The sequence below is a fragment of the Leptonotus elevatus genome, chromosome 21 (assembly GCF_054856555.1).
Source record: "Leptonotus elevatus isolate MCC_2025b chromosome 21, RoL_Lele_1.0, whole genome shotgun sequence".
Taxonomy (NCBI): Eukaryota; Metazoa; Chordata; class Actinopteri; order Syngnathiformes; family Syngnathidae; genus Leptonotus; species Leptonotus elevatus.
This window is the reverse complement of record NC_141259.1, coordinates 12,643,551-12,670,240: the sequence shown is the minus strand read 5'-3', so window position 1 is coordinate 12,670,240 and position 26,690 is coordinate 12,643,551. Positions and strand designations below refer to the sequence as shown.

The 26,690-nt window shown below is 40.7% G+C and overlaps 1 protein-coding gene across 1 annotated transcript; it reads right to left on the bottom strand.

Annotated features, from left to right (window-relative positions):
* c21h8orf34 (chromosome 21 C8orf34 homolog) lies at positions 1-26,366 on the bottom strand. Its single transcript, XM_086065367.1, has 15 exons — positions 25,937-26,366; positions 19,476-19,620; positions 19,139-19,270; positions 17,394-17,504; positions 17,166-17,194; positions 16,034-16,197; positions 14,416-14,594; positions 11,453-11,588; positions 10,190-10,275; positions 10,037-10,125; positions 5,390-5,498; positions 4,400-4,851; positions 3,080-3,176; positions 1,865-1,891; positions 1-863 (listed from the first exon to the last, which is right to left on the bottom strand). The coding sequence occupies exons 1-15, from the start codon at positions 26,003-26,005 to the stop codon at positions 856-858; spliced, it is 1,833 nt and encodes a 610-aa protein (XP_085921493.1). The 5' UTR covers positions 26,006-26,366; the 3' UTR covers positions 1-855.
* Between the last annotated feature and the right edge of the window lie 324 nt (positions 26,367-26,690).

Here is a 26,690-nt window from a genome sequence, read left to right as displayed (position 1 = left end):
CCAAAATGTTTGAAAACCTCTTTCAGAGCGCACCTCATTAAGGGATCATTTGAAGGCGGGTAAACAAGCTAACGCTAACCCAAGTAGCCTATGTTATTGATTTAATTTGCGATCCAATTCAATGACAAGATTTTTCAAAAGAATAGAACTGTTGGGGGGTGAGGCGTTTAATTTTTATTTCTGTTGAGTGAACGACTTGTGGCGTCGTTAAGAGCAGTGCTAACTATTCCCTTATCAAAGTATCGAGGACTTGTGAGGGCTGCTGATACCAAGCACCAATGCCAAAGGCAAAGAAAAAATCTGACATGGAGTAAGCAGTTTGACACATCGGTGAATCATCAGGTGTGTTAGAAAGAAAGGAAAGTCTTTGTTCACAATTAATTATCATGAATCATGATGTTTATTAAAATTTTATGTACAGTATCAAAAGTACTGCTCTGTATCAGTGAGTACTCATGAGTGAATACTTGTACTGGTATCGCCAGAAAAAAAAAAAGTGGTATCGAACATCCAGAGTACAATATAAGCATGTTAAATTGATTTTCCTAGCACTCCCAAATTAGAGGTCCCCCTACTGGCGTGGAGTGGCATTAGCTTGCTCAGACATGCATCAAATTGTCTCCCTTGCACACGGCCTTAGAAAGAGGTTGTCAAACCACAAAACGCACCCATGCATGGAGTCCCATAGCATGCGAAAGAGCAAACAAAAATAAAAAATATCATATAGTAACAGTCTATGAAATACTGGTGGAAAAGAAAGATATACAATCTCATTCACTGGACTTATAAAAATAACGGAATTTGTTTAAAACGTCCGGCGGCTTGCATAATTGTCGGACGGGATCTTCGTCGTCTTCATAGGCCTGAAATAGGACACGAAAAGTGGAGAATTAGAAATTTGAATATATTACAGTGGACAGCTAACCACAAGTTATAATTCACAGGCATTAAAAAAAAAAATTATAATAATTGGAGAAAAATCTGCCAAGGCGTTGAACCGCGAGTAAACAGGAGTCCACTGTCCTTAAAATGAATTAAAAGTTGTTAGAATGTAAACAAATGTAATTCGTATTGAAAAGGATACACTACGATTACATTGTCAACAGGCCATGTAACTGTAATCAATTACATTTCCAAAGTAATCTACCCATGTAACTAATTAATTACACTTCCAAAGTAATCTTTCCAACACTGACTGCCGAGCTAAAGGCAAATGAACTATGAATTAATATGTTAAAAACGTTTTAAATATAAGTCATATATAAAAACATTCAGCCTATCAAGCGACCAAAATGAAATGTTTTTTTTATTTTATTTTTTATTGTAGTCTGAGATTTAAAAATTGCATTTTACTTGATTCATTGTTCAACCCTAAATTCAAGGAAAGACCGGATAAGAACGTGTCACGGCGGAGCTGGAAAATGAGTCTCTGAGTGTGTTGCCGTGGCGACGCGCGGGGCCGGGATGGCGGTTGACGGTCGGGCCTTCCTCGTGATAGCCAAGCAGAAAGCCTTCTCTCACATCTCTTTCCAGGCTGGCACACGGCAAACTGCGGGCGGGCAGCACCTCGGCGGCCACAAGAGAACGACCGCAGACACAAGCCACAAAGCAGACAGACCCGAATCATCAGCGACTTCGCTCTGTCTGCGAGCGCCGTCAAACCCCCGTACCCCGCGTGACTTCATGGAACTGGGCAACGGCCTCCGTTTAACTCGCCAGGGTAATTGAATGAAATGAGTTTGGTGGCTTCCGCGCGCGCTTATTCGGGTAACACGTTCAAGAAGTGAGGTCATGAGCAGACAGTCAGGCTCCATTTTGGAAACTAGCGGTGACTATTTCTCAGGGGTGTGCGACAAATTCTTACCTGAAAAGACGGAACGCTTGCTGGCACCTGAGAAAACAAAAGGAGACCCGCATGGATACATAATAAACCACAATGACCCGGCAGTGAACTCGAGGTGCATCGTTACGGTTTATTCAGGGCCTGGAAAATAACATAATATTTATCTTGATCATATGTTTACAAAACCGTATTCACTCATTTCATTCAAACGTATCAGAGTTAGGCTAACACACAGCTAAGGTAACCTTTTTAGTTGAAATTTTTTTACTCCTGAATCCCTCGCCGTACCCTGACTGACAGCAGAAAAAAAGTTGTTTTGCCTTTGGTCCCGTTTTAAATCCATCTCCGTTGCTACTGCGTTAGCTAGCACTAAGCTAATTCGTAAACTCCCTTTTGTTTGTTGCTAGCACAACGCTAGCTAGCAAACAGCGAGGTTTTGAGTTTTATTTTTAAAATGTGTTTAGTGTTATTTAGGGTGGTTCTGTTAGTTTTTATTAGTTTTTTTTTAAATGCTTAGTTTGAGTTTTTTGTGTTTAAAAAAAAAGTATATTAATTGTGCGCAATATTAATAATTTAAGTGTGACACTTTCAAACGTTTTTATTCCGGTTAATGTTGAAATAAATATACTTAAAATCACATTTAAAATCACCCCCAAAAGCTCATGTATTAAATGAATTACCAAATACTAAAACGAAGGACTTTTACGCTATAATTATAGTTAGTTTTGTAAACACAAAATGTAGTTTTAGTTAGTTTTTGTTTTTTTAAAAGCATCTTCATTTGAATTTTATTTCGTAGTTTTTTCAATTTGAGTTGCTAGTTTTTCATTAACTAAAATAACATGGGCGCTCGCCGGCCAATTATTGCCTTAACTACTTCAGGGTGTCCGCTCGAATGAACCGCATACGTCGTAGGTTCATTTATTTGTCAGCATGTCTGTAATAAAAATCCCTCATGCATTTCCCATGTTCACACAAACACAAATCAGATGACCACAAAATCCTTTTTTTTTTGTCAGTTTCTTCCCACAGTGATTAATTCAACGTGGCTCTCCAGCGTGGCCGTTGTTGCCGTTACGCAAGATAAGCGACCGCGCCAGAGTTATGTTTCCACGACAACAGTGGTTGATTATTTATTTTTTTATTTTTCACCACGCCGGAATTCCACTTCGGCAACGTCAACGCGACGTTCGGATGCGTGTCGTCATGAGAGGCTGTCAAGGAACGTTCGCTCACTTTTGTCCTGCTCGGGCGGATCCATGATGTCGCTGTCCGCGTCGCCGGGGATGTGCCAAGGCTGCCGGATGGCCTGCAACTGCTGGTAAAACTCATCCTGAATCACAGGCAGAGACAAAACAAATACAAATGAGTAGGATGCCTTAAAAGGATGCTACATTATAAGCGAGAAAGTCCTTTTAAAAAAAATAAAAAAAATAATAATAATAATAATTATATGCTGGACTGGCTTTTCTCGAGCGCAAGACTTGTCGCCCTACTTCAAGTTACCGCCACAGAAACCCCACACGAAGCAAACGCATAAGATTCCCTCTGTAGTCGTCGCCAATGTCCCCGCCAGGCACGTGGCCTGTTGGAGTACACGCTCTGACTCTTCTCAAAGCATTACGTCGGACTATGTTCTGTTTTATACACACTGGGTGTCCTGCTTGTCATTGTTTTATTGTTGGAATATAAATATGGAAGATTATTTTGGGGGAAACTTTGGTTGGACAGACATGATGAATATGATTCTGTGGGGGGGAAAAAAAAAAATCAGTTTTTCAATCAATTTTATATATGAGAAAGCAATGCGTCCAAGGAAAAAACAACAAATTTGAGAAAAAAGGCGAGACTTATTCGCACTGAAATGTTACCTTGTTAACCTGGAAAGGCACCTTATTCTTAGGTAAGATAAGATAAGCTCCATTATTAGTCCAAATAGGATGTCACTATAACACTAAATGCTCTTGGCTTGAATTTTATTTATTTATTTATTTATTTAATGAGGCTGTGAGAGATAAACATAGAAAATACATTGACTCAAATAAATAAATAAATAAAAATTAATAAACATTTAAAACACATAATTATGATGATCATAATGATTTACCCTAAAAAATATATATATTAAAAAAATAATTTGAACGTTCAAATGTGAACATTCAAACCATTAAAAAACAACAAAAAATTTCCGGAAAAGGAAAAACTTTTTTCTCAACAAAGTAAAAAATAAATAAATAATAAAACTGTTTATATTAAAAAGTTTTGGCAAAAAATATTTGGGGGATTTTTTCCCCTTTTAACCAGAACACACTTTTTCTAAAAAATTTTAAATCAGACATTTTTTACACCATTCTTTTCCCCTAAAATTTTTCCTCAACAATAAGTTTTTTCCTCTCCAAAAAGCTTTTTTTTTTATTTTAAATTTTGCTAAAATAAGAATCAAAATATTTTATCCCCCAAAAATCTAAATAATGAACATGTTTAAGCTTTTTTTCAATATATACATAAAAAAAAAAAGTCTGTATTTCGTGGAATCGCAATCCAATGTGGTCGTACCTCAGCCAGATAGGCCCTCAGGCTGGCCCCCAGGCTGTCGGTGGTGCTGAGCCCGGGCGGCGTCAGCAACGGTCGGGTGCGCATGGGCTGCCCGGTGGGCGTGACCGGGCGACTCCTGGACCTCCTGAACGTCACCTCCTTGTGAGGGTTGAAGCCCGAACGCAGGCTGTCGGGCGTCCCTGGCGTGTGCGTCCTGCTGCCGGGGTTGCTGTAGGCGCGACCTCCTGGCCGCAGGGACGTCGACCCGGGGCTGGCGAGGGGGAGGCCCCAGGCGCCCGCCTTGCCCGAGAGGCCGCCACCCGGCGAACGGGGCCTGCAAAGGAGGCTGGTGAGGGGCAGCGTGTCGGGGAGGCTCCGGTTGCTGAGCGGACCGCGGAGGTGACTGCCGTGGGGGTTGTTTCGAACGGTCATCTTTCCCACTTCGGCGAGCTTGGCTAAGTCTTTTTCAACCTCTGTTAGAACAAAAAAGACATCCCGACTCAGCAGTATAGAATATGCAATATATATATATATACATATATATTAGGGGTAAGGACTGAGAGCAGCGGCTCTCTTAAGTAGCTGAAACGGCAAATTGCGACGCGGGCGACCTCGGCGGCACCAATCCAAAGATGAAACGGCTCCAAACGTGGAACGCGTTAGCGGCTAATGAAGACTTAAAAGCTCCCAATTAGCTCGTTCAGACGCCCGACGGGAGCCCGATGTCAGACGTGCGCAAATGAAAACCACGTGAGGGGATCTGCCAATGGTAAGCGACGTCCGCGGAGCCCTCGCTGCGTGGCTATCGTGTTAGCTTAAATGTTTCAAATAAGCGCGGTATGCGAGAGGACAACGAAAGAATGAATGAATAGACATCTAACTTCAGTCATTTTGAGAGAGATTGTCTAAAAAGTGATCTTGCTTGAATTGACCCCACAGATGGATGACTAACACCAAGGCTAATGCTAAATGCTAACATATACACACACACACACACACACACACACGTACCAGCGAGCTGCTTGCCCATGCTCTCCAACTCCTTGGAGAAGAGGGGGTCCCCCAGCAGCAGACCACCGGTTCTCCCAGCTTTGAGATCAGCGTTCCAGACAGGCTGACGCTGTAGTGGGTGCGGGAGGGGGGGCAGGGGGAACCAGAAAAGAGAGAAAGTGACATTTTTTTCAAAATAGTCAGCAAGCCTTCAATTAAGCTCCTTTCATATCATGTTCAGTCATTACTGGAAATATCGGAGCCGTATCTGCTGAGGGCGAGAAAAAAGGGAGGCTGGTATTATTTTACGGGCTGTATAAAAACCACAGGAGATGAAAGTGTGCAGTGCGTATGGAAGATTGCAGGGAAGCACTACATTTCTCTTTGGCTTCCAATAGACAGTATAAAATCAACAGTAATCACACGCTAAAGCGGCAATCATATGAAACACATGTAGACTGGAACCTCCTTGGTGGTGCACACTGTGCTTGTGAACCACTACGCTGTCAATGACATATGCAATTTATACTCTGGACTGATTGATGGTCAATCCTAGGATGAGTGGGAATAGGGAATTAATCCTGTGCAACCTACACACAAGTCACTACGCTATCACTGGTCTCGTCTGTTTGCTAATCAATCCCAGGGTACTGATCCCACACCAGCTACACAAAAGTCAGCTGTGTGAACAACTACACTGGAAAAGGTAGACTACACCCTGGACTGCTTGATAGTTAATATGAGGATGATTGGGGATGAGGAGCTGAGTTGCACTAATCCCACACTAGCTACACATAAAAACAGCTATGATATGATTCGCAAATGTGGTGTTTGTGAATAGGATGTTGCGTTGGAAATGATCCTACACAAGATAAACAAAAGACAGCAGTGTGAACCACTACACTAAAATACCACTGGCAAATGTAGTCTACAACCTAAACTGGTTGCCAGTCAATCCCACGGGGATTGTAAATGGTGTTTTGAATGGGAACTAATCCCATGCCAGTTACACAAAACACAGCTCCAGTATGTGAACCACTACACTACGCTATCACCGAAACGGGTAGTCCAGTCTACAGTAATTGCAACTCAATCCCAGGGTGATTGCGAATAGAGTGTCGAATTGGAAATGATCCCACATCAGCTATACGAACCATTACACAACTACTGGCAATAGCATCCTACAACCTAGACCTGTTGCTAGTTAATCTCAGTGTGATGAGGAATGGGGTTTTGAATGGGAACTAATCCCGTGCCAGCTAGACAAAACATAGTCATGTGAACCACTATGCACTGGTACAGGTAGTCTAATTGCAAGTCAATCCCAGGGTGATTGTGAATAGAGTGTTGAATTGGAAATGATCCCCTACCAACTATACCAAAGACAGCTATGTGAACCATTACACAACCACTGGCAATGGTACTCTACATCTTTAGACTGGTTGCCAGTTGGGTGTTGAATAGGAACTAATCCCATGACAGCTACACATAAGTCTGCTATGTGAACCACTACACGACGAAATCACAAATACTCTTATTTCCGTGTCAGCGCTCGACCTCTGTTTTTACTACCTCCGTGTGTGGTGTTTTGCGGTCGAATCGCGCACGACATGAGTGATGAGGGGGGACCCCCCCCCCCCACAGCCCCCACCTACGCAGCGACACTGTACCCCGCCGCACCCGTGCTGCTGTCATATCAAGCGAGCCAACAGCAGCGGCTCCATTGCGACGCTTTCAATCCCAGCCAACGCGTCCATCAGTTTACACACGCAAGTAATGCGTCGACTTGCATGTTTTCAACGGATGACGTCGTCCTTAGTTTAGCTGCGGCTTTGTGGGCTTCGACGGCAAACTTTAAAATGAAATAACATTAAGAAAATAAAAGAATCGTAACAAGGGGGCCAGGCGGCGTATCGCCAGATCGCCGTGGAAACGCAGCATAAAGCGTCACAACAGCGTCTGCCTTCTATCACCCGCAAGGCCTCGCATCACGCTCGTTTTCCTGCCAGCGCCCAACAAATGAGCAGTTTCCCCCTGGCAAGCTTCGTTTACGGCGCCGTCGCTCAGGCAACAAGTTTGATCCGAGCCGACAAACTGGAGGGAACTGGATCCGTCGGGATATTTTCTTGGATTTGCGCAGCATTTATCACCTTGAAGGAAAGGGGGAGCAGGCCAGACTAATAGCAACGGCCATTAACAGGTTTTTACAACCTCAATTGAAGACATGTGCAACAGAACATGTCATCATTTCAAAGAAATGTCCAAAAGGAATACGGAACAAATTGCATGAAATCACATTTATTTATTTTTGCCACTTTTTGAAATGACGGCTCCAGTTGCATAAAAAAAAAAAAAATTAAACTACAGTCATAATCCAATAAAGGATTTAGGAATCATTTGAAATGAATAATATATGTGATCATTAGGGATGGACGAGTATCAACACCGGATTTATTAAGATACGTTAAGTAAGACATTAAAAGTAAGTCCTCCTCAGCAGCAGTTGGCGCTATAATGCAGCAGTTTGACACATTTGCAAATCATCATCTGCATTGTGTAAAATGAAATTATATACATAAAAAATACTAGGTGAGAAAAAAAAGTGGCATCGAACATAAATACAAATGAATTGAAAAGTACTTTAATAGAATTCAAGATAATAAAAGTTTAAATGTATTTTCGTCTTTTTACAGTATTGTGCCTTTGTTTGCAAAGTACCGGCAAAAATCTATATACCAAATAATAATAATAATAAATACATTGAAAAGAGTATAATACACATTTTAAAAAAAACATTAGTTCACAGGCTTATAATAAATTAATAATAATAAAAAAGGAAATCCAATTTTATTTAAATACTCAATAAAATGAAATTATTTATTTTCTCCATTTTAAAAAGTATTTTATGGCCCACCTATGTCTCCAAAGAAATAGTTAAACAAAATAATAATAATCATCATCATCATCATTATTATCATTATTATTATTATTATTACATTGAAAACACACTACATATTAAAAAGCATTATTTCAAAGGCTTATAAAAAATTAATAATAATAAAAAAGTAAATCCAATTTTATATTAATTATGGCTTCCGTGTCTATGTTTCAGAGTTTTCCCCGTCCCATAGTTGGCCTCACATGCCGCCAAGACGGCGTCCCTTTTGCATCATTAACCGCCTCCAAAAGCATTCCTCTCACTCTCGCTCTTTTGTTTTCATAATTGCCCCACCGAAGTGTTAGACAAGATTTTTTTTTTTTTTTTTACAGTGTTTTGAAATCGAGAAAAAAAGGAAAAAGTCCCGTAGCCAGCCGAGACATGAATGCGTGTGCGCGGCAGATGCAGAGCGGCTCGGCGCTAACTGGGAGCAGACCCAATCAAAGCGGCTAACAACACCAGGCATCGGCGTCCGCAAATGAAAGAAAAGCTTTTGATAGTATGTCACACGTACATGTCGACCTGTAGAGTAGAGCCACTGCGCTATCTCGCACCTTATTTATTGCGTAAGCTGCTAATGTGTAGCATGTGCGAAACACAAGGTTTACTCTTACCTACTTAATTGCTTTGTGCCGTTATGCCAGCTACGGGAACCACTATACTATTCATGGCAAAGGGAGTCTACACCTTGGATTGACTGCTAACCACAAATTGAGTGATTGTCAATAGGGTGCTGAGTGGGAACAACTAGGCAAAAGTCATCTATGTGAACTACTACACTTCCAGTGGCAAATGTACTACTCACTGATAATCAAACACATTTGTGATTATGAAATGATTAATGAGTGGGAACTAATCCCAAACCAGATATAGAAACATCAGCTTTGTGAACCACTATACTTAAAAATACAGACTACTGCACACAATGGATTGAATCGGGTGTGAGTGTGAATTCATCCCATACCTGCTATGCAAAAGTCAGCTATGTGAACCACTACACTTCCAACGGTAGACTACTGCATACCATGGATTGAATATAGTGTTCAGTGGGATTGCATCCCACGCCTGCTACACAAATTGTTGGTTATGTGAACCACTACTACACTATCAATAGTATAGTACACCATGCTTGCTACGCAAAGGTCAGCTAGGTAACCCAGTACAATACCAATGAAAAAAGGTAGACTATGTAATTGTTTGAACGGGATGTTGAGTAGTAATTCATCCCATACCGGCTACACACTATACTACCAATGAAAAAAAGGTAGATCACACCAATGCTTGAATGGTGTGTTGATTGTGAATTCATCCCATACCCTTGCCTACTACACAAAAAAATCGATTATTTGAACCACTATATTACCAATGGAATCTTGGACTAATGACCAGTCAAATCTAGGGTGATTGTGAATGTAGTGATAAGCGGGAATTTAACCCCCGCAAAATCCAAAAAGGTCACATATGTGAATGACTACATTATCAATGAAAAATTTGCACTTCACTCTGAGTAGATTGCCAATCTATCGCAGGACGATTTTGAATCTGGCGTTTAAGCGTGAATTTGATCACACGGCAACTATGTGAACCACTACACTACCCACTGCTAGTACAAATTCTTTCTATTCTCGTGATTTTCTTAGGGATACATTTTCAACCAGCATTTTTGGAACATATTGTGTCTTCAAAATGGCCGCCCTCCAATTAGCTCAGGGCGCTCACGTGACACTTACAGAGCTCGACACTTGAGACGGCGCCTCGCATTCCTGCAAGCGTCCCACCGCCGCCGCCGCCGCCAAAGCGTCCACTCCGGGCAACGTGGCTGCGAGAAAGACGAGACGCCATGAAGCAGACGTGGAGACAGACGCGTGATTTTTGGCACTCACATGAGATGTCAGGCACGGCTTGCTCGGACGCGTGAGGACGTAGAGTTTCCCGGGACATGCTGGGGGCCAGACTGTCGCCCTGCAACCTGGACAACGGCACACGCAATACGTCACACATAAGACAACATGAATGACAAACATGATAGGACACAGGTTCTTGTTTACGATCATGCTACTTTTCACTCCCATTGCAATACGTTGCGATGAACAATAATTACGAAAGAAGATTAATTCCAATCTGTAAAATGTACTAATAAATTACGATGTAAATCAAACATATCACACTGTGACGGAGTTCACGACAATTACAATGCAGTACGATTACAGTTCGCTTTTTATGCTCATCGTCGATTACAATTTGGGGGAGACGGAATGTCCGATAAAATGAGTAGACAGCCAAGGAAGGAACCATGATGAGGGTCGACAGTGATTCAAAAAACAACAACAAAAAACATCTAGACTGAGATGGAATCTGTCTGTTTACATGACAGCTTCCTTTTTTTATTTAGTTTTTGATAAGAGTTATAGTTATGGCTAGCTCACGATTGCCCCGAGTCATCCTTTAGTCATGTTAGCATAATGCTAGCGCATGTAAGGATTGTTATTATTAGCAAATATTATATGTATATATATATATATATATATATATATATATATATATATATATATATATATATATATATAAATAAACCCGTTTATACAGTAAATTGTCTAAATGCGAAAACAAATACACAGATGTCAAAACCAAACATACAGTCTTTATAAACTACGCACTTAAAACCATCCCGTTACATAAACTGCTAGCTCGTGATCATGCGATAACATTCATCCTGGTGCGGGACTTGCGAAAACATCCCCAACTGATAAGAACGCCGAGAAGACACAAGCACGGCGCGCAGCCCAAACAATGCACGCCGTGCGGGCGTATGACGACATGGCGTCGCCGTGACGACAGATAGCGCTTATCGCGGGCTGCCATCGAGGCGTCAAGACGTCGTGTACACAGACGTACTCTGTATGATGGAGAGAAAAGTCTTGTCGCATGTTCGGTCTAGTTTTACACGGAAATGGCTTAGTGGCTATGTGAACCACTACATTACTAACGCCAAATGATTGCCAGTCGATCCTGGTGTGATTGTGAAAGTGATGTTAAAAGGGGAACTATCTTTTGTTGTGTGTGATTTGATTCCACACTATCAAAACAAAAGTCAGCTACTGTATGTGAACCACTACGCGAATGACTCCAGGACCACAAAGGCCTACCTGGCACATCGAGAGCAGATGTTAAGCGTAACTTTGGCCTGAGGTTCTGGATGGTAGGAGCTGCGTCCCTGACTGAACTTACAGCCGGATGGAGCCAACCCACTCACGCCTTCCATACGCAGGTCATCCAGGTCCTCTGCAACAGAGACGAAATACATTTAGGCAATGTGAACCACTAAACTAACAGTAACAAAGGTTGATGTCACCCTGGACTTTTAACTAGTCACTCTCGGGGTGATTGTGAATGAGGGAAAGAGGTGGGAATTCATTCCACAACAGCAACACAAACATCGGCTATGTGAACTACTACATTACAGCAATGCGAACCACTAGACTAACAGTGGCAATGATACCCTGGAGTGATAACCAGTTAAATGCTGGGTAATTATGAATGGTGTATTGAGTGGGCAGTGATTCTACAACAGCTACACAAGTGTGTGCTATGTGAACTACTACATCATGTATGGAAATGTGAACTACTACAACACCAAATGCTAAGTTAGTGTAGACTTGCAATCTCAGGGTAAATATGAGTGGGGACTTACCGTAATATGCGTCAACTGATACTTCAAGAGATACGCATTTATCCACTATCCACTAACCCTACTACATGATGGCAATGTGAACCACTACATCACAAAATACTAAGATAGTGTAGTGTAGACTGATACCCAGTCAATCTCAGGGTAAGTATGAATGGGGTATTATGTGGAAACTGATACAGTACCTAAACCACTATCCAATTGCCTGCTATGTGAACTACTACAAAATGGGAAAGTGAACCGCTAGACTGCCAATGGCTCAGGTTTGATTGCTAAATGAAGGTAAACACTACTCTGGACCGATTGTAAGTCCATCCCAGGTTGATTGTGAAACAGGGTGTGGAGTGGGAACTGATCCCACACCAGCTACACGTACACACGGCCTCACCCACTCCACACATCACACACTTTGATGTGAGTGGTGGCGGAGACACATTTGTTTGGCTTTGTAATAAAAAGCAGTATTCTAGAATTACGTTTCTTAATGATGTCTTTCCAACGGTGGACCCCCACCACACACACACAATGTGTGATGGGAATCAGATGTCGCCGCACACACATCACAGCTCTGTGGATTATGGAAAGTTTTATAGAAGTTGGTGTAAACCTTTTAACTGCCTTTAACCACACTTTTTATTTGATTATTGTTTTTTTTTTTTGAAGTCCAGATTCGGGCGCCGCAGCCGAGTTTGACGTCACAACGTCAAGTGACAGCAGCCATTGAACTTTCAATAGAAGCACTAACCACAGTAAGAGGCAGGTGCCCGCGAACAAGGGCGCCCTCGAGTGGAACAAAACAGCAATGCACTTTTATGCACGATCCATCTACACTAGGGGTGCTCAAGTTCGGTCCTCGAGAGCCCCTATCCAGCCTGTTTTCCATGTTTCCCTCCTGCAGCACAGCTGAATCTAATGATCAGCTAATCGGCAAGCTTTGCAGAAGCCTGATAACGATCATGATCATGAATCAGGTGTGTTAGTGGAGAGAAACATGGATGGGCGCTCTCGAGGACCGAACTTGAGCACCCCTGATCTACACAACAGATGGACCTCAAAGAACTATTATATTGAAATTTAAAATGTAAAACAACTGGTAACGTCGGATTGTTTTTTTTCCTTAAGAAAAAGATTGATTTTAAAAAATGCATGAAAAATACACAAATATTGGACTAAATTATTTTGGAGGGAAAAAAATGTAAACCTGATTGACCAATAAAGTAAAGTAAAAGTACAAAGCTATTAGACAAAAAAATTAAAATGCTAAATTAAAAGGGAAAAAAATGCAAATATATATACAAAATTAATTTGGCTGTGAAAAGTGGCTACTTTTTAAATGAATGTTTGAATAAAAAAAATCTAAACAAATAGAAAGTAGAGATGGTGATTTTATTTTTCATTAGAATATTTTTACAATATTTTTCAGCATAAATATAAATTAAAAAATATGAAGTTATTTTAAAATATTCAAACTTAAAAAACGTAAAAAAATTTTACACGAAGAAAAAAAAACACAAAATTATCTTTGGGGATAAAAGTGTTAAACTGATTGGCCAATAAAGTAAAAGAAAAATACAAAGCTACATTTTTTTTAAATGCTAAATTAAAAGAAAAAATGCACAAACATATAATACAAAATTAATTTAACAGTGAAAAGTGGTGGAAAAAAAACAAAACAAATGGAAGGGAGAGATGGTGATTTTATTTTTCATTTGAATATTGAAAAAATATTTTTAGCATAAAAATACATGAAAAATATGAATATTAGATTAAGTAGTTAGAAAATGTTCAAACCTATAATATTACAAGAAAAAGACAAAAACTAAGAAATGGCAAAAATATATACAAAGAAATTAAAAGAAATATAATATTGAACATACAATAGATTAGAGGAAAGGGGGAAAAAACACAAACAAAACAATACTTTTAAAAATTTGAATGTAACTGTTGCTTATAACTTTCCCCAAGTAACAGCGATGACACGCATGCACCACTAGAGGGCAAACTACAGCTTCTAAATCCAGTTCTTCCCATGCATTGCCCAGTCACAATCTGCACTCAGATGCCCCCAAAAAAGAAAAGATAATACACAAATACAAGAAAGAGAGCGAAAGAGAGAGAAAGAGAGAGAAAGAGAGAGTGAGAGTGAGCAGGCAGTAGTCAACAGCCCAGGAGAGCCGATCAATCAGCCCTTCAGGGATCGATAAGAACAAGCCCGCCGGTCCAGGAGTCATCAGTCATCTGTCTTCCTAAATGAGCGCCACAAATCCTCCAGTGGCCTTCCACTGCCACTCGGTCTGCGCTCCGTAAAGTGACATTCAAAATCAACCATACGCGACGTCGAAAAAAGTCAATCACGCCTTCTCTGTCCTGGCTGCTCAGTCCAATATGGCGTAAAGTCGATATGTCAAATAATAAACTTACCCAAAAGCTCCATGGCGTCGTCATATTCGTCGTCGTCCTCCATCTCGTCTTCGCTGACGGACGGCGCGGGGCTGCGGCGCGGGTCCAAGGACTCGTGCGACAACATGGCCGCCAACAAGTTCCTGTGATGCTGCTGCTGCTCCTTCAGCCCTTTGCTGCCTTTGACCTCCATCTTGAGACTTTAATGGAAGACAACAGTTGTGATCTGGAAATGTTAGCGTGTGCTATATATATATATATATATAAATTTATATATATATTTAACATTTACCAAATAAGTATTTCTCACAGGTCAAAGGCGGCAAATCCAGGTCCAGAAATTAAAATTAAAAACCCAGCCACAGTTTGGCTTTAGCCCTAGATGCTAGCGAGCTAGCTAGCTAGCTCCCGTGGTGCTCGTTTAACTGCTAGGGAGCTAGCTAGCAGCTAGCTATCCTGTGGCAGGGTTTTTACTTTCCGGACCTGGATTTGCCACAAGTAAACGTAGACACATACCAACATGTACTATCTCCGCACTCAGGCTGCTAACTAAGTGATTTCTCTCCCAGCGTGATGATATTAGCGGTGTGTGCGCCACGCATGATTTATGGTTTCATAGCCTCATCCTCCTCTAATTAGTCACATCACAGTACAAATGATATCACACACGCACACTAATGTAGCAAAAGATGTAGCACGTTTAAGAATGACGGCCTTGAGAGAGGTCGAGGAATGACGCGGTTTAGGGCGGCAAACGTTTGGATGACAAGCTCCGCGTGTGTACGATAGCCTGGGGCAACACGCATTTCGTTTTCATTCGAAATGAGCTTGGCACCGGGTAGCCTTTGAAATGGGATTATCACAGTAGTTCAGATGGAGGAGGGGACGAGGAAGAGACGGGGAGGGGACGGCTCCTCGGGCAGCACTCGTCTCGCTCAAAAAGTCCACTTGAAAGACTTCAACATTAGTTTTTAGGAATTTTTGGTGACGGTTTTCATCCAAGACACTCAAAGTGACGGCGAAATTAGTGGGGGAGCCATTTTGTGACAAAAACAGCAGAGAGGATTTGTTAAGAAAGCATTTAAATTTTGAGGGCAAGCTATTTTGAGAAAAGAAAACATTTTTTGGGGGTCGGGCGCTAGTTTTGAGGGAAAAAATGTAATATGATTTATGGGTTAAAAAAAATTAAGGAATTTTCAGAAGAAATCTAAGAGTTATTTTGATAAAATAAAACATCTAAGTAATTTTTAGTGCGCTATTTTAAGAACACAAGAATTTAGACAAATCTATTTTTAGAAAATTATCAAAGATTTTTCTGGAGCTATTTTGAGAAAACATCAAAGAGATTTTTGAAGGTGCAATTTGAAGAAAAACATCAAAGAACTTTATGGCAAAGACATTTTTGAGGGAGCTGTTTTGAGAAAAAAGACATTTTTAGTTTGACAAAAACATTTTGGGAGTAATTTTGAGGGCGGGGATTTGCAAAATGTTTTATTCTTAACTAACTTGTGAGAGTCATTTGAAAAAATGAAGACATTTAACAATAAAAAAAAAAAGGGCATAAAAATAATAAGCAAATTGTTCATGGATCCATTTTGTTGGCACTCTTGTCTATCTTTTTCTGAGGTTGAAGACCAACCTGGCAAGGGGAAGTCCGTCCCCGCTCCAGCAGACGTTGTTTTTGACACGCGGGACGGGAGGCCGCAGCATCTCGGCGGCCAGCGGGTCGGCGTCCTCCTCGGCCCGACCCGTCCACTCGCCCAGCACGCGGGGCCGCAGCACCGAGTTGAAGCCTCCCAAGTTCTACGCGTAAATAACAAAACAGAATTATTATTAAAAATGGAAGTTTGTGTATCATGATTTTATTTTTCATTGTGCTGCTTTCAGATGTGCACGTCTTGGCTACCAGGGGGCAGTATAACACAGACATACTGTAATGCACGAGAAGAAGACGTCACAACCAAGTGACTTATAAACTGCAGTAATATTATTATAATTTTTTTTTCATACCCTTCGTGTAAAGGGTTATAATAACCGCAACATTGATGCTAGTTTCGTTAGCATCTATGGTGTTTTGCACTGTGCATTTTATTTTTAAAATAAGATTGTAGTTATTATTATTATTATATTATACTATTTATATATATTTTAAATTTTACTATTTATAATTATTTTATAACTACTTATTTATTCAAATAAATTTTAATATTACGGAAGTATATTGCATTGACTTGAAACCAAATTATAATTTTTTTTAGCAATTTATTTTTGGGCTTTGTTTTTTGAAAAATCTTTCTTTTTGTACTTCTTTATTTATTTTCTTTTGTATTATTAAGTTTTTGTTTTTCTGATCGCCACCCCCCCTGTTTTTTGGAGAAAAAAAATTCTGTTTTGCAAAAAATAATAATAATCAGTTTTCAGATTTTGTTTTCATATGAATGCAATGAACACTGTTAAATATTTTGAAAGAGAAAATGCATAAAAATGAATAGATAAAGTTTTACTTGACTGTTTTTACAGGAAAAATACTGCAAGATTAATTGTAGTTAGCTTAATGCTAACAAACAATGCAAACCACCATTGACATGTACACCGCAAATATAACAATAATCAAAAGCACGTACAGTGTTCACTTTTCTTGCTGTTTCGCGGACTTTTTTAAGCACAATTTTGCTTCTCTTTTTTTTTTTTACATTAATGTACGTATTTTATAAAAAAATTATGAAGGTTTGAACATTGAGAATTCTGTCTTGAGTCCGCGTTACCGTTACCTGATCGATGTCATCGGAGGTGCCGATGCCTGCGAAAACAAAACAAAAAAAATCTTAAACAGAAGGAAGACATCAAGAGTCCACGTGGTCTCGTCAGACCGTCCGCTTGATCCTGGATGGGATTTCCCACCAGGGATCTCACGGTGACACCGACGGCAAAGAAAGGTCGTCTGCCGCTTTTACGACTTGTACGTGTCAAGATGAATGAGAAGAGGTGAGCGGTCTCACTGCGAGAAAGACTCTCCAGAGCCCGGCCCAGCTTCTTGCTCTCCAGCAGGATGTGGTTGAGCTCGTCCAAGTCGCGGCTCTCCCGCCAGTCCCACGATGGACACTGAGGCACTGACCAAAACAAAACAAAACAAAACACAATGTCAACTCATGTCTGTCCATTTACTGTACATAAATAAAAAAGCGTGATCCTTGAAAAATTTGCGGTTTCACATAGCAGTTAGCAAAACAAAATTAGTAAATTTCACAGTGAATTTCAAAACTAAGAATCAATCACAATCCTAAAAAGCTTCGCTGGGACGGACGGACGCACACACAAATCAGACAATCAGTCGGAGATCGAGGCTCAAGTAGCTCGGTGCTACTTACACCGCACAAGCTAGCTACAAGTAGCAATGAGCTTCGGCTGGCTAATGCTATAGCTAAAGACACTGCCAAGTGTCCTCACCACCGTGGCAACGGATAAGCTTCACTTCTGTTCTGTCAAGTATCGTTCTCGCGAAGGAATGACGAGGAAAGACAGAGAAAGCCATGCTAATTGCTAAGCTAACATAAGACTGATGGCTAGCGCGTTTACTAGAGGAATTAAGTGATTAAGTGGTTTCAGGCTGGAACCATTTTAAAGAACCGGTGATGTGTCAAATAAGGTTAAAAAATTATTAATACAGTGTAAGAAATATTATAAAGTATTTTTTTTTTTCTACAGTAAAGTCCTGAGTTTTGATTTGGACTTTTTGAGTTGCTCCTTAAATGAAGTCTTTGATTTGCAAAACTGCTTCACAAAGAAAAAAAATAATATTTTGCGCCTTGCGCAGATTCCAACCTTAAACAAACATGCCTGTCCATCCACATAGACACCTACTATAAACGTGTTTTGCAAAAGTACAGTGGGACAAACGTCCTTAACCTAAGTCCTTGCATCATTGCGTCCAATTCACTCGTGTGATACAGCGAGCGACCGTTTTCACCGCTACGCCGTTGCGCCGCTCGTGTGCTAACGTCAAATCCGCCTTTCATTTTTCATGACTTGCGCGCATCCAAACATCTATGAAATATATTTTCAATGTGATCTGACTCCCAAGTGGAGCCGCACCAGGCACGCGTCACTGCCAACAAACGTGCACGTCTCCAAATTTCCTGTGTTTTGGTTTTACCCGTCTTCTCACTTCATAGCCTCGTTTCTTGTCTGGGTAGCGAGCCGCGCGCTGACCGCAACCTGAAATAGACTGGCGGTGCCGCGTTAAATTATTAAAATGGTCGACATGTTCCACATTTGACCCAGCCTTGACGTCTCAAGTGTTTTCGACGCACTGCAGCACGCTCGCATCGTTAGGTACGCCCAAAAAAAGAAAAAAAAAAGGCATCGGCCAATCAGATTCAACACAAAAAAACCATACATACACTTTATATATAAAAAAAAAAATATATATATATATATATATATTAAAAAAATATATATATATATATATATATATATAAATATAAAAAAAAAATATATATATATATATATATAATAAAAAAAAAATATATATATATATATATATATATATATGCTGCACATTTAATGACAAAGAACTTATGTGTGAGAATGCGAGGCAACGCACTGTGACCAATTTCAATTCAAGATAATCACATCAAATCTAAATCGGTGGGGCGTGTGACGGGGAAACAAGCCATACAATTAGCACGGCCGTGCTAGATTGTCAACGGGTGGATGGCAGCGGCATCAACTGGCGACTACTTACACGACTTGGATTCCGGCGAGGGAGGCGACAAGCTGGACACAGCCAGATCACTTTTGGACTTCTTGGGTTTCCTGGGGTGAATTTGCCACGGTTTGTCATCGTGGCGCAGCTCTCTGCGAGTGTTTTTGCTTTCTTTCGAAAACAAAACAAACAAAAAAAACCTCACACAAACACAGTGGCGGAAGGTAACGAAATATTAATACTTTGTTATTGTACTAGCAAATGCTAGCTAGTTCTTAATTTAAAAAAGAAACATTTCGACACCATATGCGGAACTTGTCTTTTTTTTCTTTTTCTTTTTTTTTTAAGACAATGTATGTGTGTTTCTTATACCCACCCGGGGAGGTCTGGGCCCACAGCGCTGCTGATCCGGACAGCGCTCGATGCATCTTCCCCGGGCTTTCTTGTTTGCTCTGGAGGTGGTCGATGAGGAAAGCGATGGGCCGGTCGGGGGTCTCGCTTATTAGTTTAGTCATCAACTCCTGCATGGGCGCAGCAGAGCACAAACAGAAATGTAAAGTAAGCAAATGCTAAAAATGCTGATAGCTAGGATGCTAACAGCTCGCATGGATCCGTTTTGTGACGACTGCGGTGACAAAGAATCAGTGTTAAATGCTAAAATGCTAACAGTTGGTAGGCCAACAGATACTGTAGCAATATATGCTCTTGAGTGTGGTAAGGCAGACCAATTCTAGTCTAATGAGACTGGGGAAAAAATGCTAACATGCTAACAATTAGTAAGCTATAATAATATGTAATATAAAAATCTAGGACTAAAGTAAGTGCTATAAATTAGACCAGGAGGATTATATTCCAACAAGTAATTAGTAATCAGGTGCCAGTTCAAATGAGAGGATAAAAATGCTAACAAGCTAACAACTGAACTGCCGCAGAGAACACACTAACAATTGGTAAGCTAACGTTAAAAGATAGAACCTTGAGTAAATAAAACGCTAAGGCAGACCACAAGGATTACACTCTACCAAAGTTGTCAGATACTTGTTGTAATGAGACTGGACAACTTGTAGGCCTATACTAACATATATGGACAAAATGGCAGATTACTTCACATCAAATAGTTAGCTACTAACTAGCATGTCTGTTAGCCTGCTAACATAAAGTAAGACGACAACTGTTGCTCTGAAAGGCAAATCGTACGGTTTTTACATCACGCCAAGTAGTCAGGTTAAGAAATGCTAACATGCTAATTGTCAAGCTAAATGGTGAGCGGTTCAAGTGTCAGGCTACACAGTGGGGGAAATGAACTTTGCTTGACCAGCTAAAGTCGTTCAGACTGAAGCGTTCCAATGTGCAAAGCCAAATCCATCAGTTGAAGGAATGTCCCTCAGACTGACCAACTTCAAAATCTGCAGGCAGCTCACGTCTGTACTGTATAATTTTTTTTTTTTTTTAAAGACAACCGGTTGTGTGCCAGCGTGTATTGATTGCACGTCCCATCTGGCATTCCGACCGAGCTAATGCAGCGGCTACTATGACATCATAGCCGGAGACAATAAGCATGTCAATCTGATCAATGTGAGAGAAAATGCATTTCTATACCCAAGTGGCCGTCGAGTTCCAACGAGAACGAGGCAGTTTCCATGTGCACGTGCAGTTTATAGTGCGGCGGTAATTGAATGTCTGTCAAGAGACGCCGGGGGGGAAAAGATTCTCAACGACAGCCTTGACCCGCTACATGGCTGACCCGAGGGGAGAATAGAAGGTCAAAATATTATAGTCTACCTAGTAGTTACCATAGCTGAATCAACACCCTTTTCATAGCACTTTGATTGACTGGCAAGTTGCAACCAGTCCAGAGTGTTTTAATTGGTAATGTAGTGGTTCACATAGATGACTTTGGTGCAGTTGGCTTGTTTCCGGCTAACTTCCCTATTCAAAATCACGCTGAGTTTGGCTGGTGATGAGGCCAGGCTGTAGTCTACTTTTGTCATAGAAAATGTAGTGGTTCACATATCTGACGTTTCATGGGATTTAGTTACATTAAATTTTCGATTCACAGTCACAGGATGATTAACAGGCACTCAGTCTTGCATGTCGTCTACCTTTTCCGTAGGTAGTGTAGTGGCTCACATAGTTGTCTTTCATGAAACTGGCATGGAATCTATCTCCACTCAATGCCCGATCACAATTGCCAAATGATTTGTGAATTAGTCCTGAGCGCAGTATACCTTTAAAATTGGTAGTATAGTGGTTCACATAGATGACTTTTGTGCAAATGGTGTGGAATCAATTCACATTCAATGTCCCATTCACAACTGCACGACTATTGACTAGCAACCAATCCAGGGTGTAAAGCACCTTTGTCTTCAGTAGTGTAGTGTTTCACATAGCTGACTGGTGGGGAATAATTCCCATTGACCATCACCCTGGGATTGACTAGTGATAAATTAAGCATGTAGTCTACCTTACTGGAATTTATATTGTAGTGGTTTACGTAGTGAAACTGGCATGGAATCGATTTACACTCCGTGCCCCATTCATAATTGCCAACATCTTTACTGGCAAACAATCTAGAATGTAGTTTTTACCATTGGTAGTGTGTAGTGGTTGAAATTGATGATCAAATTTTTGTGCAGCTGGCATGCGCTCAAGACCGATCCAAATTCCACGCGCAACTTGCAATGTTCAAAAATTGATGAATCAATTTATGATTGGCCTCCATCCCTCGAGTGAGTGAAACATACAATTCATCGCCACGCTCGTCACGACCGCACAGTCTAGCGCAATAAAACGCAGACATGCTCTCATCATGACTCGTCCTTGTGTGAAACAATGTCTCTCCGCTATGATAACAACTGTCAGATATAGCGGGGGGGAGGCACTATCTACCCGTTTGTTTGCCACCGTGGCCACAATTCATGTCGGCTGGCGTAAAGTGACGCGCTAGCGGGTGATGGATGCTTATCATTTGGAAAAGGTGGAAAAAAGAAAAAAATGTCATCAGAGGAAGAAAGATGTAACGAGACATCCGGCTGAATGTGTACCTAAAAACGACAACACACATCATGCAGCTTCTTACATCGGTTTCAAAACCTTGGACGAGGTCCAATGGGTGGAGTCTAACTTCCCCATGGATAGTGTAGTGGTTCAACACACATAGTAGTACACTAGTACTAATACAAATACTATGGCTGTCATTGACCATCATGACAAGAGAGAATGTAGGTCAAGGTTTGCTTTTGCGCATGAGTCAGTGTATGATGCCACACGGATGCTAACGCATTAGCATGCAGCCTTCGTCCTCCTTCGGGCTGCCGTCCTTCCACAAATCACATCCTCGCCGCCCCTCTCTCCCCAAACCGTCCTCGCACTGGACCTGCTCCATCTCTCTCTGTGACAGATCCTCTCAACTCTCCCATGATGCACCTGGCCTCGGGCTGTACGTAATTACTCTTTAAAGCTGCTGTCAGAGCAACACCTCCAATAAAAATAAAATAAGTGATAAAATTCTTCCCCCAAAACAAGAGAGAAAACTTTCCTCCAGCAATATAACATACACACACACTATGAAAATAAACATTGCATTAAAAAAAAAAAAACACTTAAACTTGCTGGTGTTGAACATATTTTTTTATGTGTCCACCCTGTTATTATGGAGTCTTTGCCTCTTTAAGAAACTATAACTTTGGTTTTCAGCCACATTATGACCATCATTTTGTCTTTCTTCACTGGTGGCTAAAACAGTGGATGGTCGAAAAATAAATTTGTCCTTGTAATTTTCAGCACATTTGTTTGTAAATGTGTTGTCACGCTAAATATGTCCACTCTGTCGTAGTTAACTATCAATTGGAATTCCAACTTTGTTTGTCAGCACACAGACAGCCTGCTGACTGAATCATGTTGCAAAGTGAAGATCCAGCATGTGCTCATAAAATGCTAACATTTGACAAAAATGTCCACACTGTCATAGTGAAATATCATTTGAAATGTAAAAAGTTTGCTAAACATCACAGCTGGCTTGCTGACCTAATCATGCCGCCAAGTGAAGATCCAGCATGTGCTCATAAAATGCTAACATTTGACAAAAATGTCCACCCTGTCATAGTGAAATATCAATTAAAATTTGAAATGCTAAACATCACAGTCAGCTTGCTGACTGAATCATGTTGCCAAGTGAAGTTTTGTTCACTATGTGCTCATTAAATGTTAACATTATCCAAAAATGTCAACCCTGTCATAGTTGTTTAAAATGACTGAATCATGTTACTTAGCAAAGGTCCACCATGAGCTCATTAAATGCTAACATTAGCCAAAAATGTCCACCCTGTCATGCTGAAATAAAGTGAAATTTAAAGTTTGTTAAACATCACAGCTGGTTTGCTGACTGAATCATGTAGCCAAGTGAAGGTCCACTATGTGCTCATAAAATGCTAACATTAAACTAAATTGTCCACCCTGTCATAATGAAATATCAAATGAAATTTTAAACATTTGTTACACACCACAGTCAGCTTGCTGACTTAATCGTGTTACTAAGCAAAGGTCCAGCATAAGCTCTTTAAATGCTAACATTAGGCAAAAAATGTCCAACTTGTCATTGTCCACCCTGTTAGCAAGTTCAAATATTTTGCAGTCTGTATGTACAAGAGTCTGAGAGAAGTTGCAATATCTCATTGAATACACCAGCATTCTGTGTCTCTCTCAACGTAGCTCAAGCGGCAAATAGAATTATTTTTTTTTCAGGGGTATTACCGCTGAAAGATTTACAGCTTCGTTTCACGCTAAGATGAACCTTTCTCTGTGTCTTTTTGCAAAAAGACCCCTCATCAAGTCACGCTTTACCGCTCGATCGTGCTTTATGACGGAGGATCTCTCCAGGGTTTTCCCCGCACGGGCTTCCTCCGTTTAAACCCAAGCTTATCTCTTCGACGTTGAGGAGGATGAAAGATAACCGCCACGCACGTCTCAGGCTGCGTTGGGCAACAGTAAAGTTGAGCTGCAGTGAACTAATAGTGCTCATTTGTCTGGTTTAGAGGTAAGTAGAAAAAGAAAAATGATGCCAATTAGCAGTAAAATGGGAATCAGCCAATACGTTTGACTTGAGCTTAATTGAGAAAACTGCACTCTGCTGTTATTGATGCTGTGACTTGATGTGTAAATGGGCCTGCTCAGCATCCCATGGTTGGTATGTGCTAGTTTTTTTTTTTCTTGAAATAAACCCAACGACAGTATAATGTTAAACTAGATGAAAACATTTGTGGCTATGCTACAGAAGAATCTCTGTGTAAAAGTAAACGGAAAACTTTAAGAATTTAAATGTACAACCATGGCGTTCCTCAAGGTTCAATGCTAGAACCACTATAAATCGACTATTTTAACAAGATAGGAAAATTAATTGAAAATCCAGATCATAAAAAATATATAGTGCCAGGACTGAGTGAATATAGTTGTTTTTTTTTGGGGGGGGGGGGGGGGGTTATTCAGTTTTTCACAACAATTTCATTCATTACTAAACACAAAACTCTCGGTCGCAAATAGCATAGCTGACGTCATGCAGTTCTTCTTGAGACTGAATCAACACACTGGGATTGTGTGTGCAATGAGTCTTGAATGGACATCAGGGGTGTGTGTGTGTGTGTATATGCGTGTTGCTGAAAACGCACACCTCTCTCACATCTGCTTAGCATGCGCTTCCTGTGTGTGTGTGTGTGTGTGTGTGTGTCGTGCTGTTACCAGCTGAATGCGCTAAAGTGTCATATCAGCACTTTGTGATTATGTTAGCATACACACACACAGCTGCAAGTGCATGTGTGACCCAACCGTGATGGAGCCGTTTGTCTTGTCTTGCTTTTGAGCAATAAAATGTGCAGAGTGGTCACACATAGGTCCAACTAAACAAAAGGCCCGTGAGCAAAAAGCTGCAGGTTTGATGACTCTATCCCCGATGCGTACTACAAGGCACAAATAATAATGCAGAAAACATGAGCTCATTCAAATAACATGAACAAAATTTAAATAAATAAAAAAAAAAGGTCACACACATAGCACAAATAAAATATAGTAATGGAGAAAAATATGCATTTATATTTGGGTTAGTCCAATTAAAAAAAAAAAAAATAAGGAAGGAATTAATAAATCTATTTTAGGCACAGGGTACATAAAAATGTCGATTTAAAATGAGCGAGCCAATAATAACACAGTCAGAAAATACTGAAAAATAGGTAATATTTAGGTTATTTTAAAATGTATGGTAAAGGGTCTAATAATTAATAAATTAATTAATGATGATGAAATGTAAAGGGGTTTTAAAACAGGAATAATGGTCAGGCAAGTACAAAAGAAAAAAAATGTAAGTATGCAAATTGGAATAATCTTTTCAGGCCCTAATGAAAAAAAATTACAATTAGTAATTTAAAAATAAATGTGTAAATTCAGTATTGCATGAGACGAGACAATTTTATATGCATTTAAAATTAGCTGTCCAATAATTAATAATAGTGCCTTATATATATATATATATATATATATATATATAAATGCATTAAAAACAGATATATATATATATATATATATATATATATAAATAATGTTCTAATAAATGAATTCACATTTCAAACACAAAAAAAAAACATGTATGTAAATCTTCAAAAATTGTGCCTCACTGATAAAGTCATTAACAAAAAAAAAACGTTTTCAAAACTGAGGAATGCTGCCAGCAGTGCCAGTGTGCCCATGAGCAAGGCACCACTAGTGACCCCCCCTCCCCAGCAGTTATTGATATCTATATGAATATGATGAACAAGACAAGTGCGCTACAAGAAGTTCAAGTGCACTCACCTCGAATAAGGGTCCAATTTTGTTCTTCTCCAGATAGGACTGAATCCTGGACTGTTGCGGAGACGCCATGGAGAAAGTGCCGAGTGGGAGGGAGGGCGCTGGGAAGGGGGGGTGGTGGTTCTCCCGTCCCTCTCCGAAGAGCTTTCAGCGGGATGAGTTCGTCCACTGAGCCGCCGCCGTCATTCGTCCTTCAGGCGTGGAAGACCAGACGCACCGCTGGCTGCCACCTGCCTGCCGCACGCTCCACGCAGCCCGGCTGAGGGTGGCGCTCGCTCGGCCGGGGATCATCTCCGGCTCGGGGCACCGGCTGGCTTCCTCTCGCTTCCGGCGGCAGCAGCGAGCAGCCCCACCAGCGGCGGAGATTTCCAAGTCTTCCCGCCCCCCACTCTGGATGGATGCACGCGTGGACTGCACCCACCACCACCACCACCACCACCACCACCCAATCCCACCGTTCCTCCCTCTCTCCACGCATGCGCACCGCAGCTCCGCTCATTAATTTGCTAATTAATATTTATAAATTGAACTCACCTCACAGGATGTCGGTTACACGTCCGACAAGGCATCAATCAATGCAACATATTGATCATACACACACAGCGGTCACTTCATTAGGTACACCCGCAGACTGAAAATCAAAACATTTTCTTTACCTCACCTCAGGTCAGATATACGAAATCTTGTGTTTATTGTAGGACCTGACCAATATGGATTTTTTATTTATTTATTTATGTCGATGCAGCTTCCAATAAAA